At 41.5% G+C, this 17,318-nt stretch overlaps 1 protein-coding gene across 1 annotated transcript in view; it reads left to right on the top strand.

The window, feature by feature from the left end:
- Nucleotides 1-17,318, top strand: part of osbpl3b (oxysterol binding protein-like 3b) — a 131,494-nt gene that overhangs the window by 80,567 nt on the left and 33,609 nt on the right. Inside the window, exon 12 of the mRNA XM_078420333.1 lies at nucleotides 3,660-3,767. Coding sequence (XP_078276459.1) covers nucleotides 3,660-3,767 — 108 coding nt within the window. The remainder of the gene's footprint in view (nucleotides 1-3,659; nucleotides 3,768-17,318) is intronic.

Genomic DNA, 17,318 nt, shown 5'->3' with positions numbered 1-17,318 from the left:
TTGGGACCGTTCAATATGACCATATTGAACAGTGGGGCAGGCTTGAGGGGCCAGGTAGCCCACATAATGTGCTTTTCGTGTCCCTTGTTCTGACTTGTGTGAAATTACTTGCAATTCCTTGCAATTCTGCAAGATAGCAAACCTACCTTATTTTATTACATTATACATGTCTATCTCCACCAATTAGAAGTAACACTAGCAAGTTTGCCGATGACACAAAGCTGGGTGGCAGTGTGAACTGTGAAGAGGATGTTAGGAGGTTGCAGGGTGACCTGGACAGGTTGAGTGAGTGGGCAGATGCGCAGCAGATGCAGTATAATATAGATAAATGTGAGATTATCCACTTTGGCGGCAAAAACAAGGAGGTAGATTATTATCTCAATGGTGTCAGGTTAGGTAAGGGGGAAGTGCAGCGAGACCTGGGTGTCCTTGTACACCAGTCACTGAAAGTTGGCGTGCAGGTACAGCAGGCAGTGAAGAAAGCTAATGGCATGTTGGCCTTCATAACGAGAGGATTTCAGTATAGGAGTAAAGAGGTTCTTCTGCAGTTGTATAGGGCCCTGGTAAGACCACATCTGGAGTATTGTGTACAGTTTTGGTCTCCTAATTTGAGGAAGGACATCCTTGGAATTGAGGCAGTACAGCATAGGTTCACGAGATTGATCCCTGCGATGGCGGGACTGTCATATGAGGAAAGATTGAAAAGACTAGGCTTGTATTCACTGGAGTTTAGAAGGATGAGAGGGGATCTTATAGAGACATATAAAATTATAAAAGGACTGGACAAGCTAGATGCAGGAAAAATGTTCCCAATGTTGGGCGAGTCCAGAACCAGGGGCCACAGTCTTAGAATAATGCGGAGGCCATTTAAAACTGAGGTGAGAAGGAACTTTTTCATTCAGATGTGAATTTGTGGAATTCTCTGCCACAGAGGGCAGTGGAGGCCAAATCACTGAATGAATTTAAGAGAGAGTTAGATAGAGCTCTGGGGGCTAGTGGAATCAAGGGATATGGGGAGAAGTTGGGCATAGGTTACTGATTGTGGATGATCAACCATGATCTCAATGAATGGCGGTGCTGGCTCGAAGGGCCGAATGGCCTCCTCCTGCACCTATTTTCTATGTTTAATAGAGTTAGTAATTTAAAAAAACAAATATCTTTGAAGAACTGCTTCATAATAAAGACCACTGTTTAATTGGGAAGCAGAAGACTGTCGAATCAAACAAAATTTGATCCCACCAGCAACGTGTGGTTGGCTTTCAACTTCTTTGGTGTCTGATCTTGTTGCAAAAATGATTTGAATCTGTAAACTTATAATTTGCACGAATTTCATCTATGGCATTCATCATTTGTCATTGCCTTATTAAGAAAATCCGTGCCTGTGGGTAGAGTTCCATGACTGGTGCAGTAATAATGATTGTGGAACGTTTCATTTATTCAAATCTAATTCCTGTTGATGACCAAGCAGTAGGCTTAACTAAGTTGATATCTTGTGCAGATAATAGTGCAGCCATGCACAGTACCCCAAGGATGAAAATGTGAAATTCATTTGTGTCGAGACTTTGGATGAGGATAATTAACATACATTGGGGAGATGTGTTCATCAAAATATTAAATTAAGTGTCTCTTGGAGAGATTTTTGCAACAACTTGAAATATGCACCAAACCATTGATATCCCAGTACTGATCCGTTTCTCAGATCCCTCTGCATACTGGTGAGAACAATTGTAAGTGAGAGCTTTATTTCTACTCCGACAAAAGAGCTCTTTGAGAACGTAGCAAAGAGCAGGGTCATGTCTCCTTTAGATTGAACTACAGACAGAGAAGATAACCAGCGACAGGGGTGGGAGCTGCAGATGAACGACAGAATTGAACAGAGCACTCAAGTTCGCAGGAAGCACCTTCCATTTGATCTGCTCAATGGTTCTCGAGGCTGGGGTGGTCATGTCAGTGCTTAAAATATTTGCAGCTAATACAGGAGGAGACTCCAGAGCTTAAGGCTGGCAGCTAACAGCATGGACAGATCTGGAGCAATTAGCTTTGGGAACAATCAAAACACCAGGACTAGAAGAGTGTTAAGGAGATTGTATAACTTCAGGAGATAATAACTAAAGGACAAAGACATAGAAGGCTGAATCAGAAGGCATCATTAATAATTACAGGTTGATGAATGAATGGGTCCATTTGTAACTAGTAGGCAAGCAATGAGAAATATTAACAGTAAGAGGGAAGTCAGCCTGGAACATTTGGGGATGGTTGACTTTAGAGGTAACAACGGCACAAGTGACAGTTTCAGCAGCAGACAAGCAATGTCAGGGTAGAGTTGGACAAGGGTAATTTTTGTAATGCTACATGTGCCTTTTACACGTGGCTAAATATGTCACATAAAACACCCAAGATAGGCTGGAGTCTCTTTGTAACAATAATTCTTCAGTTCTGGGAGTATTCAGTAAATCTCCTGTAGGAATGGAACTGACCATTGTTTTGGCCTCAGAATGGGGTTATTGAAGTGATGATTTGACCACAAATCTTTCTTTTTGGTCCTCTCTATTCTCATCCAAATACTGTATTTCTAACATCCTGAAAACAATTGAATTCCACATTTGTGTTAATAGGGCAGATCATGAGCTTGTCTTGAACCAGCCATGTCTCTGATTCGCCATGGTGATTGGATAGCTAGGAATGGGTTCCTCAAATGCATTGCTTTATGGTTCTCCCACAAACACACATTCTTGACCTCAAACTCTTGTCTCTTTCTGACTGTCTGCATCTATACCAGACCATTTGCAACCTTGATGGATAAATTTGATCCTAAATTTGACCAGCTGATGGCCTGAAATCCTATTTATTACAGAGGCTGCTTGTCCTTTACTTAACCAATATAAGCTGTGTCCGGCCTGTATCAAATTACTTGCTGAAATCTTTGTCCACTCTTTTTGATTACTTTCTGGCCTTGACCGAGTCCTGTCAGTGTGTTCCCTGACTTACCTTGGCAGCTAATCTGGCATCCATTCGATTTAAAATACCTATTTCATTTTCAGATTCCTTTAAATACTTGCCATCTCCTGTCCCCCAACTGTTTTTTCTGCTCTCTAATTCAACATCTTATGCAACTCTGTGGCCATATCTTAGATTCAAAAATTCCCTTTGATTATATGGGTCAGTTGTAAAAAGCTCCCTCCCCCCCAGCTGTCACACCTTTTAAGCAGGTCCTGCAATCTATGCCATGTTTCTTGTATTTATTGTTTTATGAATTGGGGTGTTATTCTTTGATACTTTTGCAAAATCACATTATAGATGCTAAAATAAAACCTGCTTCTGTCCAGCAAGGCATACCTATGGTCCATCTGATTGTACTCCCTGGTATACTGAATCATATTTTAAATTCATTTTTGAGTAAACTGCCCTTTAAAATAAACTGCAGCTGTCACTGTATTATTGAATACAGTACAACATTTGAGAAAAAAAAGTGTAGGTTTCAATCCATGTTGTTACTCCTGGTTATCTTTTTAAATAGTGCACTTATCAAAATTATAAAATCACCTTTCATATCTAAACAATATTTGTGCATTTTAAGCAGTTAATGTGCTTAGTGTTTGTATACAGACTGTCTGTATTTAATAATTAATGCTCTGTATTTCCTTCATGCCTTTTGTCAGGCTTTAGCTCAGAATGCAGAGCTCAGAGGCCGGCTGTGCAGGATACATGCTGAGTCTAGGCTTGTAGATCCAGCTGTCACTCTATTTTCAAGTCCAGGTTCAGTAAAGGTGGGTCTGTGGAAAATTATGTCCATTATTGTCCATTTCATTCCTGTGGAAAGTTCAAAATGCATCATTTTAATTCCTACGAGTGATGACAAGACAGTCATCCCCACAAGTAGGTTGATGCATCTGTAATTCCATAGTTGCCTGTCCATTCTATTCATACCAAATTTGAAATTAAAATATCATTTTTTCCATCAATTTTTTTTTATACACTTTGAACAACTGCTTAAAATGGAGACAATTAGTTAATGTCATATTGTTGCATGAAAAATCAAACATTGGTCTGGTTAGTCATAAAACCAATTACACTATTTTCCTAGGTGAGCTAATATTGGATATTTGATGAAATACTTTTAAACAAATTGTGCATTATGCAATTACATTATTAATGGAGTATATTTTTCTTGAAATTTTTCTTGGGCAGGTGATGTGGAAACTAAGGTTTGCACGGGTGTGGTTGGGTAGGGGGAACTTGAACTTAGAGAATTCAATGTTTGTGCCCTTGAGGTACCCAAGCAGAATGTGAGATACTGATCTTCTAGTTCATGTTTAGTCTGCCATTGGAGGAGCCAGATGACAGAAAGGTTGGTAAGGAAATGAGAAGGGGTATTCTTTCTCCCTAAGCCAAATTATAACCTGTTTTCAATGTGTGTAAGGTACTTAAATAACAAATGTAAAAGTTGAAAATTTTAGGGTAAGGGTTGCTTACTGTGACTCTGGTCTATAGGTTCTGCTTTTTGCATTCTTCAAAAGCAGATTTCTGGGAAGAGTTAAAACAGAATTGTTTGCTAACAGGTCTTTCTATAGAATAATTTGAAAATGTTCTACTCAAAAGTTCAATTGAATTTTTAATAATTTAACAAATTTTTAATCATAAAATTATGTAATTACTGTTTGGCAAGCTTTGCTCTGAGCTAATTTTATAGTATCGTTCTATATTAAGAATAATATTTAAATGTGGAATGAAATTCATGAAATTTTGTTTTTTGATACTTGTTTTGCCATCGTTCTATTCAAATACCTCTTTTGGTTCCATAAATTCTTAAATTACAGCATACTACAGAGACATTTTATTTTAAAAATAGAACATTTTTTAGGGACGGCACGATGGCGCAGCAGTGATGCTGCCTTACAGCGCCAGAGACCCGGGTTTGATCCTGGCTACAAGTGCTGTTTATTCGGCGTTTGTATGTTCTCCCCATGACCGCATGGGTTTTCCCCAATTCTAAGGACATACAGGTTTGTAGGTTAATTGGCTTGGGTAAAGATTGTAAATTGTCCCTAGTTTAGGAATGCAAGTGTAGGGTGATTGCTGGTTGATGTGGACTGAAGGGCCTGTTTCCATGCTGTATCTCTAAACTAAACATTAGACCAGTTTATCAGAATAATTATGGAATTTATGGCTGTGGAACACTTTACAGATGTGTATCTTCCTACGAAATTTGCAAAAAAATGCATTTCCTCTTTTCTTTGCCTGAAAATTCTTTATCCAACTGATGCCTATCATCAATCATTGGAAATGGGCCATGAGACAAAATCATTGTTTTGTGTACAATATTCTTTACAATGTGCCTTGAGTCTGGTTGTTTCAACATTGACCACACTGCACAAACCTAACATTATCTGAAAAATGAATATAATTATTCTTCAACAGCTCCCTGCCTGAATGCTTTCTTTAGTAGTGGCTATGTTTCCAGAAAAAAAACTGTTTTTAATGTGCACACAAGGAACTGCAGATGCTCGTTTACAAAACATTCTATTGCTGGAGTAAGTCAGCGGATCAGACAGCATCTCTAAAGACCATGGATAGAGGTGACGTATCCAGTTGGACCCTTCAGACTGATAGGGGAGGGGAAGAAGGTGGAAAAGGAGGGGCAGGACAAAGCCTGGTGAATGATGGGTGGATACAGGCAAAGGGGGTGTTTTCTTGGCAGATAGTTGGACATCGGGCAGAGGTGAAAATACAAAATGTGTGAGATGAAGATAGAAGAGTTGCGAATGTGCATTCAGGAGGGGGTTTGTAGATTAGTTACTTAAAATTAGAGAATTCAATACTCATATTGTTGGGTTTTAAGGTATCCATGTGGAATATGCAAACTGGAGGAATTCCACATGGATACCTTAAGGTATCCATGTGGAATTCCTCCAGTTTGCATGTGGGTTCATTCTCGCAATGGAAGGGGAGTTAAAATAGTTAGCAACCAGGTGATTCAGTAACTTTGGTGGATCAAGTGCAAGAGTTCATTGAAGCAGTTGCTGAATCGACGCTCGATCTTTCTGATGTAAAGGAGGCCACATTAAGAACACCGAATACAGCAGATGAGGTTAGAGGAGGTGTATGTTGGGGGTCCCTCGATGAATTGAGGGAGGAGTTATTGGGACAAATGTTACATTTTTGTTCCTGGGAAGGGATGAGTCAGCCATGGAGTTGCAGAGGGAGTGGTCTCTGCTGAAGGTGGAAAGGGGTGGAGATGGGAAGGTTTGACTGGTGGTGAGATCACGTTAGACGAGGTGGAAATGTCAGAGAATGTTGTGTTGGATGCGGAGTCTGGGAGGGTAAAAGTTGAGGATCTGGGAGCTCTATCCTTGTTTTGTGTGGGGGAGGGGAGCAAGAGCATAACTGCAGGGCACAGGAGATGTGGGTGAGGGATCCATATATGAAAGCGGGAGCAAACCACATTTATTAATGAAAGAGGAAATTACTGATGTCCTACAATGGAAAATCTCATCTTGGAAGCAGGGATGGTGAGATTGAGTGTAGTTGATAGTGCCTTGGTAGAAACCAGGTGGGAGGAGATGAAGTCCAAATAACTGGTTGTCGATGGGTTTGTACTAAACATCAGTCAATAGTCAATAGATTACAAGAGTGATCCCAGGAACGAGTAGGTTAACATATGATGAGCGTTTGACAACACTGGGTCTTTACTCGCTGGAGTTTAGACGAATGACGGGGGACCTCATTGAAACATACAGAATAGTGAAAGGCTTGGATAGAGTGGATGTGGAGAGGATGTTTCCACTTGTGGGAGAGTCTAGGACTAGAGGTCACAGCCTCAGAATTAATGGATGTTCTTTTAGGAAGGAGATGAGGAGGAAATTCTTTAGTTAGAGGGTGGTGAATCTGGAATTCTTTTGCCGCAGAAGGTTGTGGAGGTCATGTCAGTGGATATATTTAAAACAGAGATAGATAGATGTCAGAGGTTATAGGGAGAAGGCAAGAAAATGAGGTTAGGAGGGAGAGATGGATCAGCCATGATTGAATGGCGGAGTAGACTTGATGGGCCGAATGGCCTAATTCTGCTCCTATCACTTATGATAGTCTCTGCCCAGTGATGGAGATAGATCAAGAAAGGGGAGAGATGTGTCAGAGTAGTCCAAGTAAATTTGAAGGGTGGGTGAAGTTATTGGGAAAGTTAATGAAATCAACATGTTCTGTATGGGTGCAGGAGGCAGCCCCGATGTAACGGAGAAAGTGGGGTATCGAGCCTGTGTGCATTTAGAACAAGGACTGGCAAGCATAGGTGGGGCCCATGAGAGTGCCCATAACTACACCTTTACCTTGACGAAAGTGAGAGGAGTCAGAAAATAAGTTGTTGAAGGTGAGGACATGTTCTGCCAGTTGGAGATGAATGTTAGCAGAGGGGGACTGATTGAGTCTCTGTTCCAGGAAGAAACATAAATGTGGGTAGGTGATGTCTGGGTCAGAATCCTCGTTCAGATTGATGGGGTGGGGTGGGGTAGAAAACTGGAAGAGATGGGGCAGGACAAAGCCTGGCAAGTAACAGGTGGAAAATATTTTGCAGTGCGACAGCTCCCCTTGTGCAGAGCGACAGAAGCAATGGATCAGGCGGCATCCCTGGAGAAAAAGAATGGTTCATGTTTTGGGTCGAGACCCTTATTCAGACTGACTGTAGGGGGTGGGGAACGGTAGGTGGTGAAGAGCTGGAGGCAAGAAAAGACCAAGACTAAATAGGGCTGGAAGGTGCATAATAAGTTCATTGTTGGCTAGGGTAAGTGTGATCACAAAAGGAAAATAATGTGGAGAACTATGTAGCTGGTAAAATGACTAGAGTGAAAGAAGGAGGAAAAGGGAGGGGAAGAGGAGGGGAGTAAGTAGAAGTTACTTAAAATTAGAGAATTCAATGCTCATAATGCCGCTGGGTTATAAACTAGCCAAGCAAAATATGAGGTGATATTCCTCCAATTTGTGTGTGGCCTCTGGCAATGGAGGCAGCCTATGGCAGAAAGGTCAGAATGGGAAGGGGAGTTGAAATAGTTGGCAACTGGGAAAGGCCTCTCGAGCAGACCAAGTGTTAGGCGAAACGGTCACTGATTCTACGTATGGTCTTGCCGATGTGCAGGAGCCCACATCGGGAATACAATAGATGAGACGGAAGGGGAGAAATGGGCGTGGATCCAGGTGGGAAACCGGGGGGGGGGGGGGGGGGGGGGGGGGAGTGTGCTTTTGATGTAAGCCCAATCAGTCTGAAGGGTTGCAACCTGAAACATCACCTATTTATGTTCTCCAGAGATGCTGCCTGATCCACTGAGTTACTCCAGAATTTTGTGTCTGTTTTTAATGTTTATTGCTCCTCTTCTAGAATTGTTGAACATGGTTACCTGTTAAAAGTTTCTATTGTACCTTTTATAAACTGCACTATTTACAAAAAAATACTGCACCATTGTGGTTTTCAGTTATTGAAAGGGCACCTAACTGATTTCACAAAATAAGCTGAAGCATTATTTCATTCAAATGACACAGCAGTCCAATGACATTGCTCACAATCCTTTTAAACAGCTGAGTGGACTTTTGTTTGAGCTGACTAATCTTTAACAGCCAGCAATGGGATGCTTAATAAATTATGGACAATTACTTCATAAATAGCCTAATGACAGAGTATTGTACATCTCCTGTGAGATGGGTAAAGGGGAAGGTGCTGAGAAAGACATGAATGATGAGCAATGGCAAGAAGTGTTGAGGAAGCATTTAAAGATGTGAAGAGATTTAAGTGTTTTAGTAATTGATCTAAAATTGAGATATGAAAAACAAAAATCTGCAGATGTCAAAAAATACAAGCTGCTCTAAATATTCAGCAGGTCAGGCCACTAATGTGGGAAAAGATCTCTTCCCTTAAATGCAGCCTGGCCAGTATTTCTAGTTTTTTTTTTGGTTTAGATTCAACAGCTAGTGTTGCTTTGGTGTCGGGGGAGCAGGGGTTCCTTGTATAACAAGGTGCAGGAAGTTGCAGAGGAAGTTAGAGTTGAGACTGTACATGTCTGTGTGGCAACGATCTTGAACTACGAATTAACAAATCACTGAAACGTGCAAAAGACTAAGATAATGAATGCGTGTCTGACGACTCTTTTTTGTATGGAAGAAAAGTGAGAGAAGGAACCATGGACCTGTTGTCAGGAAATTAGAAGAGCCCTTAGTTATGGGTTGAGTGATTGAATAGATTTTTTCAGCTGAACTGAGGGATGTGGCATGGCTTTGTGAAGGACAGATTGTACCTGTCACCTGATTTGGATGTTTTTACTTTCCTAAAAGACAAATGGAAATGGTAAAAGTTGATGATTGTCGTGCAAATTAAATGCCCATTCCGTGCCAGGCTTTGTCCTGCCTCGCCTCTCTTCCAGCTTTCTTCCCATCTTCCCCTTCCCCTGACCCGCTGAGTTACTCCAGCACTTTGTTATTTGTAAACCAGTGTCTGCAGTTCCTCCTCTCTACTTTTAATTTCCTCTTTATGTCATTTGAGTTGATGTTAATGTATTTAGATATTTTTAACTGCAGTTTTAAAAATATTAAGTTTTAGGAATTTTTCTAATAGTCTGAGGTTTTTGGATGTTGTGCACCCGCAAGCATTCAATTTAACTGACAGCCTTGCAAGCTGATGCCCGGTGGTGGGCCGTGCCATATATTGCTAGATGTGGACTTGCCATTTATGAGATGGTCGAGAGCCTTGGGTACCAGGCTTAAATACCACCTACAATTAATTCAGGTCCAAACACACTGATGCTGCAGCCAAGAAAACACACTAATAATGCCTTTACTTCCTTAGAAGACAATGGGAATTTGGCATGACCCCAATGACTCTTACTAATTTCTACTGTTGCACCATAGAAACATTCCTATCCGGATGCATCACAGCTTGGTATTGCAACTGCTCTGCCCAAGAAAGCAAGAAATGTCATCTCAGTCCATTATACAAACCAGCCTCCTTTCCACACCCACCACACCCACTTCACCTCCAACTTTCTGCCTTGGAAAAACAGCCAACATTGTCAAGGGCTGTTCACACCCCAGTCATTCCTTCTTTTTCCTTCTCTCTTTGGGCAGAAGATACAAAAATGTGAAAACCTGCTTCCCAGTTGAAGACTGCACCCATGCTGCAAGGACTAATGTAGTCAAAAGGCCATTGATTAGTAAGCTTTGACACACCGAGTGAAAACGTTCCTCACCGCTATAAATTTGAACGTTCTAAAGAGACCATTAACCAACATTGAAGCTCGTGGAAGAAAAGGCAAATCATTGATCTCGTTAGTAAATAAGTGGTAGGGCCTGAGCACAAATTTGGCAGATTCAGTGTTGCGGAAGGTGTTTCAAAAACATCTGTTATACTATATATTTGTAAATAGTGTAGATGGTAGGATGGGAAACAACAAAGCCCGGTTTTATGCCATGAATGGCGGTGGCATTATAAAGCTCTGTAGAATGAGGTGTTAAATTGCAGAGAGATAAATTAGATGAATAAAAAAAATATGATTGTTGATTGAAAGTGAGGAAATTTGAGGATCTAAAGAATCTAACGTATCTTTTGTAATTGATAGAAACATAGAAACATAGAAAATAGGTGCAGGAGGAGGCCATTCGGCCCTTCGAGCCAGCACCACCATTCATTGTGATCATGGCTGATCGTCCACAATCAATAACCCGTGCCTGCCTTCTCCTCATATCCCTTGATTCCACTAGCCCCTAGAGCTCTATCTAACTCTCTCCTAAATCCATCCAGTGATTTGGCTTCCACTGCCCTCTGTGGCAGAGAATTCCACAAATTCACAACTCTCTGGGTGAAAAAGTTCCTTCTCACCTCAGTTTTAAATGGCCTCCACTTTATTCTAAGACTGTGGCCCCTGGTTCTGAAACATTTTTCCTGCATCTAGCTTGTCCAGTCCTTTTATAATTTTATATGTTTCTATAAGATCCCCTCTCATCTTTCTAAACTCTAGTGAATACGCCTAGTCTTTTCAATCTTTCCTCATATGACAGTCCCGCCATCCCAGGGATCAATCTCGTGAACCTACGCTGCACTGCCTCAATTACAAGGATGTCCTTCCTCAAATTAGGAGACCAAAACTGTACACCAGATGTGGTCTTACCAGGGCCCTATACAACTGCAGAAGAACCTCATTACTCCTATACTGAAATCCTCTCGTTATGAAGGCTTTCTTCACTGCCTGCTGTACCTGCACGCCAACTTTCAGTGACTGGTGTACAAGGACACCCAGGTCTCGCTCCCCCTCCCCCTTACCTAACCTAACACCATTGAGATAATAATCTGCCTCCTTGTTTTTGTCGCCAAAGTGGATAACCTCCCATTTATCTACATTCTGCTGCATCTGCCACGCATCTGCCCACTCACTCAACCTGTCCAGGTCACCCTGCAACCTCCTAACATCCTCTTCACAGTTCACACTGCCACTCAGCTTTGTGTCATCTGCAGACTTGCTAGACTCCTTCTGCAGACTCCCTTCTTCCTCTAGACTACCTGCCTCTCTACCTATCATTGATGAGCTGAATGCAGTAGATATCCAAGTATGTGAATCACTTGAGACATGGACAGGTGCAGAAAATATTTTAAGGAAAGGCCGGTCTTTATAGCTCAAAGATTGTTGTGAGAGGGGATGGGAATTATGCCACAGTTACACAAATGTTTGGCTGTACCACACCTGGAACAGCAAGGGTGATTCAGGCACCACGTCTAAGGAAGGATATTTTGGCCTTGATGGGAGACTCAACCCCATTGTTCTGCTTTCTTCCTTACTACCAATTCAACTTGCAAATTAACTTTAGGGAATCATGCATCTGCGTGGGTGGGGCAGTGGTAGAGTTGCTGCCTTACAGCGCCAGAGACCGGGATTTGATCCTCACTATGGGTGCTGTCTGTCCGGAGTTTGTATGTTCACCCTATGACCGTGTGAGTTTTCCCTGGGTGCTTCGGTTTTCTCCCCCATTGCAAAGACGTGCAGGTCTGTAGTTTAATTGGCTTCTGTAAATTGTCCCTTGTGTGTGTCAGATAGAACTGGTGTACGGGTGATCGCTGGTCACTGGGCCGAAGGTCCCATTTCCACTCTGCATCTCTAAACTAAACTAAACACTCCCAAGTCCTTTTGTACCTCCGATTTCTGAATCCTTTCCCCATTTTAAAAATAGTCAATGTGTTAATTCCTGCTTCCAAAGTGCATGATTGCACACTTTGCTACAGTGTATTCCATCTGCTTCTTTTTTACCCACTCCCAACTTGTCTTTCTGCAGACTCCCTGCTTCCTCTAGACTACCTGCCTCTCTATCTATCATTGTATCATCTGCAAACTTGGCCACAAAGCCATCAATTCCATCAGCCAAATCATTAGAATACAACATGAAGAGTAACGGACCCAACACCGACCCCTGTGGTGCATCTTTAGTCACCGGCAGCCAATCAGAAAAAGCCCCCTTTATTCCCTTGCTTTACCTTCTGCCAGTCAGCCAACCTTCTATTCATGCTAGTACCTTCCATCTAATGCCATGGGCTCTCATCTTGTTTAGCAGCCTCACGTGCGGCATCTTACAAAAGACCTTTTGAAAATCCAAGAAAACATCCGCTTTCCTTCCCTTTGTGTATTTATTTATCCTGCTATTTATTTCCTCAAGAAATTCCAACAGATTTGTCAGGCAGCATCTGTCCTTCACAAAACCATGTTGACTTTGGCCTATTTTATCAAGTGCTTCTAAGTACTCGGAGACCTCTTCTGACCTGAATGGTTAAATTATCCTGGGCAATGGATGCCAGCATGTGTAAAGTTCATTTTTCTGGGTTGGAAAATATGGACACCTCATAGTTCCCATTTTGAAACTAGAATAATCTTTTGCCTCTTGCATAATCTAAAGTTCAGTTTTGCCACAAAGCCCTCTTGTGCAATCATGATTTTTCTTGCAATCCAGAATTGCAGGTTTGCCTACTTCTCAGTAGACACTATACGCACGAGCGCAATCTCCAGCTGTGAGTCCTTTCAGTTTATCTGTTTGACATCAGTTACAGAATTCATATTGTTTTCATTCTTCCTCTTTTCAAAAATTGCACATCTAACTGTATAAAGTTTCTGTGTAGGAATAAACTGCAGATGCTGGTTTACACTGAAGATAGACACAAAATGCTGGAGTAACTTAGCGGGTTAGGCAGCATCTCGGGACAACAAAGATAGATGACAGACATAAAAATGTTGGAGTAGCTCGGCATTGCTGGCAGCATCTCTGGAGAGAAGGAATGGGTGACATTTCGGGTCAAGACCCTTCTTCAGACTGAGAGTCAGGAGAGGGAGACTGGACAAAAGTACTCTGGAGTGCACTGCAATTGCAACAACTGAATCCTCTGGCATATGCTTACTTGCATGAGCTGCCTTCTGCCACAGGCATGCATGGAATCACTTGATGTGCAGCGCTCCTTTAATGTGGCCATGGGACTGGCTTAGTGTTCTTTGAGGCACCCCTGAATAAGTAGCATTGTTCTCTGGCAGATTCATGAGCTGGAAATGTTACTTAAATTTCCTTACTCACCCCTCTCCATTGTCACCCTTTCTCTCTCATACACTCCCCAGCGTGGCTCTTGCCCAGACATGACTGAACTCTGGACTACTAGCTTCTTCCTCCTGCAACATGGCCTGGATCAAATCCCAAACGTGCTTTATATTTTGTGCTTATTCTAACAATGCAGCTGGGGAAGAAATGTGCATTGGAGCAATTTGTAGTGCCCTTAGCTTTGGCCTTTGGGAAAGGGCTGAATTTTGCTTTGACAAGCCCACAGGCAAGGCTGTTTGTTGGCATACAATGCAGTGACCCCCCCCCCCCCCCCCCAGCACTCATCTCTGGTGCCAGTGAGTTTCAATGATAATGTTTGTTGTTTTCCTTTAGATCAGATTGAATAGTCCTGTTGGTCTCCTTTTGTACTACTGAGATGACAATCACTCTGGCGTATTTAAGAACATGTTCTTGGGTGTATTTAAGAACTGTTGTTGCGCGGGGCAATGCAACAGTGAAATTGACACCACTGGGAATAAATAAAAGCCAAAAATTAATCTGCAAAGAAATCTCTTGGCCATGTGACAATCCAAGGTGTATTAAAGCAAATGGAACATATTTCTAATCCAATGTGATCATTTTAATGTAGGGAATGCAGCAACCGAGAAAGCTCCCATAAGTAGCAGTACTGTACAAATAGTTACTGAGTTACTCCAGCATTTTGTGAATAAATAGCTACCTGATGTCGATTGTAAGAAAAACATTGTTGAAATCATTGGTATTTTCCCTGCATTTCTCCGGTGCATTTTTATGCCCCTCTGGGGGAGCAGATGGCCTTGGTATAAACAACTCATCTAAAAAAAACTGAATGAGAGTCAGTGATATGTGTCATACTGCAGTGGTTTCCACAGATTTGGATTTACTCTTGGCAAAAATCTGCTGCTGACAAAAATACTACTTGTTAATGTATTGCTCATGGAGTCTGCAATGGGAGAGGGAAACTGGAGGCATTTTCCTCTCCCCTGACTCTCAGTCTGAAGAAGGGTCTCGACCCAAAACGTTGCCTATTCATATTCTCCAGAGGTACTGCATGACCCGCTGAGTTACTCCAGCATTTTGTGTATATCTTTGGTGTAAACCAGTATCTGCAGTTCCTTCCAACACATATAAAAAGAGAATTTGTATAAACTTGATTAACAGAAGAAAAACTAGCATTTATAGCATATTTATAGCATATCCCAAAGTGCTTTGAAGTCCATCCGATATGAGGAGTTTGCACATGGCAAGTTGAAAAAAAGTTAATCTTATTTTTGTGATATTGATTGGACATTGGGCACGACAATGGGCTCAACCATGTTCTTTCTTCCCAAATAATGCATAGGGATGTCTTAAATCCATCTTGGAGTAGGCAGGGCCCAGTTAACATCTCAAAAATATAATTTGATGACTTTCACCACCCTACCCTCATCTCATTATTGTCATCAGGAAGAAGGAAGTGGAACCTGAAAACCATGACCACCAAGTTCAAGGACAACTTATCTCAGCAACCATTAGGCTCCTGATACAATATAACACTAATCTCAGCAAATGTGATCTTCTGTGGACTATGTCTTTGATTGCGCTGTAGACTTCGATTTGTGCACTATTATCATATCATATCATATATATACAGCCGGAAACAGGCCTTTTCGGCCCACCAAGTCCGTGCCGCTCAGCGATCCCCGCACATTAACACTATCCTACACCCACTAGGGACAATTTTTACATTTACCCAGCCAATTAACCTACATACCTGTACGTCTTTGGAGTGTGGGAGGAAACCGAAGATCTCGGAGAAAACCCACGCAAGTCACGGGGAGAACGTACAAACTCCTTACTTATGGTTACCTGATATTATGATTATTAGTTTATTGTATTTTTGATTATTTATATATCTGCATTACTGCATTTATGGGTCTTAAGTTGCAGCAAGTAAGAATTTAATTATTTTTGTGCCGGTACATAAAACAATTAAACGGTCTTGATCAAAAATGACAGCTTTGATTTTGCACTGCTCCTTTTGTGCTGCACCAGAACATCAACCTAGTATTCCTGTAAAGCCTAGCTCTTATTTTTAGACCATCTCCCTATCCTCAAGTAGGGATTGAATTTCATATGATAATAACTAGATACAAGTCACCCCCATGGAGTTGTGCATTAAGCCGCCCAGAGGCTGAAGCTGGTTAATATAAAAGTATTTCATCAGAAGAAGAACACGTTCTCCTGGAGACCTCCTTGGTGAAATCCCCCAAACTCAAAGTATATTGTTTATATTCTCTTAAGATTGTAGCTAAAAGCAGGTCATTCAGTACTATTTCAATAGCTAAATGATAGTTCAGCAAGATATTTTGATTCTAACAAAAAGGTTCCATTGAATTATTCATTTACAATGTGAGCACTCTGTAATTGAGGTGACACCTCCATGTTTAAACACCTTTGCTGTACAAAATAATATGTATGGAGGGTCTAAAAGTTTCCATGGATGGGGAACTCGTATATCCAAATTAATGTTGAGGGCTGACTCATGAGTACACAAATACCCCAATTATTGATAGTCAGTTATGCCTGTGACCAAGTTTGATGTGCAAGTAACAACATAAATCTGGTATTCCTTCATCTCTATCGCAAAGGTGTGAAATAACTTAAACTCAAGGTGTCTGGTTTGATTAGGTAAATTAACATATTCCATTGATAGACACAAAAAAGCTGGAGTAACAACGGCTCAGACAGCATGCCTGGAGTAAAGGAATAGGTGACGTTTCAGGTCGAGACCCTTCTCATATTGCAATGACTTGTATTCAGCTGATGCATATGAGAATGTTTTGTTTCATTTTTAATTTAGAGATACAGCGTGGAAACTGGCCCTTCGGCCCACCAAGTTTACACAGACCAGCGATCCCTATACACTCACACTAACCTACACACTAGGGCCAATTTACAATCTTTATCAAAGCCAATTAACCTACAAACCTGTACATCTTTGGAGTGTTGGAGGAAACTGGAGCACCCAGGAAATACCCATGCAGCCATGGGGAGAACGTACAAACTCTGTACGAACAGCACCCAAAATCAGGTTCAAACCCGGGTCTCTGGCACTGTTCGACCGCAACCCTATTGCTGCGCCATTGTGCCGCCCACTATGGCTCATGATCATGCCGATAGACAGCACAGTTTATTTGCAAAGTTTTAATTTAAAACTGATTAGTATGTGCTTTACATTAGAGCAGATATTCTGATGATTGATGGTAGACACAAAATGCTGGAGTAACTCAGCAGGGAAAGCATGGAGAGAAGGAATGGGTGACGTTTCGGGTCGAGACCCTTCTTCAGAATGATGATTGATTCTTGTTTGAATTAATGCCTGTATAAACACACAAGTTTATAACTCTGATATAATCCCAAAGAGGACATTTGGGTAATGGAACATTTCCCTGGGAGAATTCACTAATTACTACCCAAAAATTAGAGATGTTGAGTAAAATTCATTCTCGCAGAATTTATGCAGTGAAATAAAGTTAATACTTTGTTTTTTTGACTCGCATTGCTTGGTGCATGCACAGGTGACACTGCTTTGCAGTATGTAAAATTGGGTGTGGAAAATTGTGATATGGACCACTTTCAAGGAACACAACCCCCTTGTAATGCAAGGATCGCCTGTAATGTTTTTGCAGTGCTGATTTGTCAGGTTATTCTTGTTGCATATTTAATCATGAACAACTGCTGGAGAAACCAGGTGGATG

Source organism: Rhinoraja longicauda, chromosome 2, assembly GCF_053455715.1.
Source record: "Rhinoraja longicauda isolate Sanriku21f chromosome 2, sRhiLon1.1, whole genome shotgun sequence".
NCBI classification, from domain to species: domain Eukaryota; kingdom Metazoa; phylum Chordata; class Chondrichthyes; order Rajiformes; family Arhynchobatidae; genus Rhinoraja; species Rhinoraja longicauda.
The sequence above is the reverse complement of the archived record's forward strand: the minus strand, read 5'-3'. Positions and strand labels throughout refer to the sequence as shown.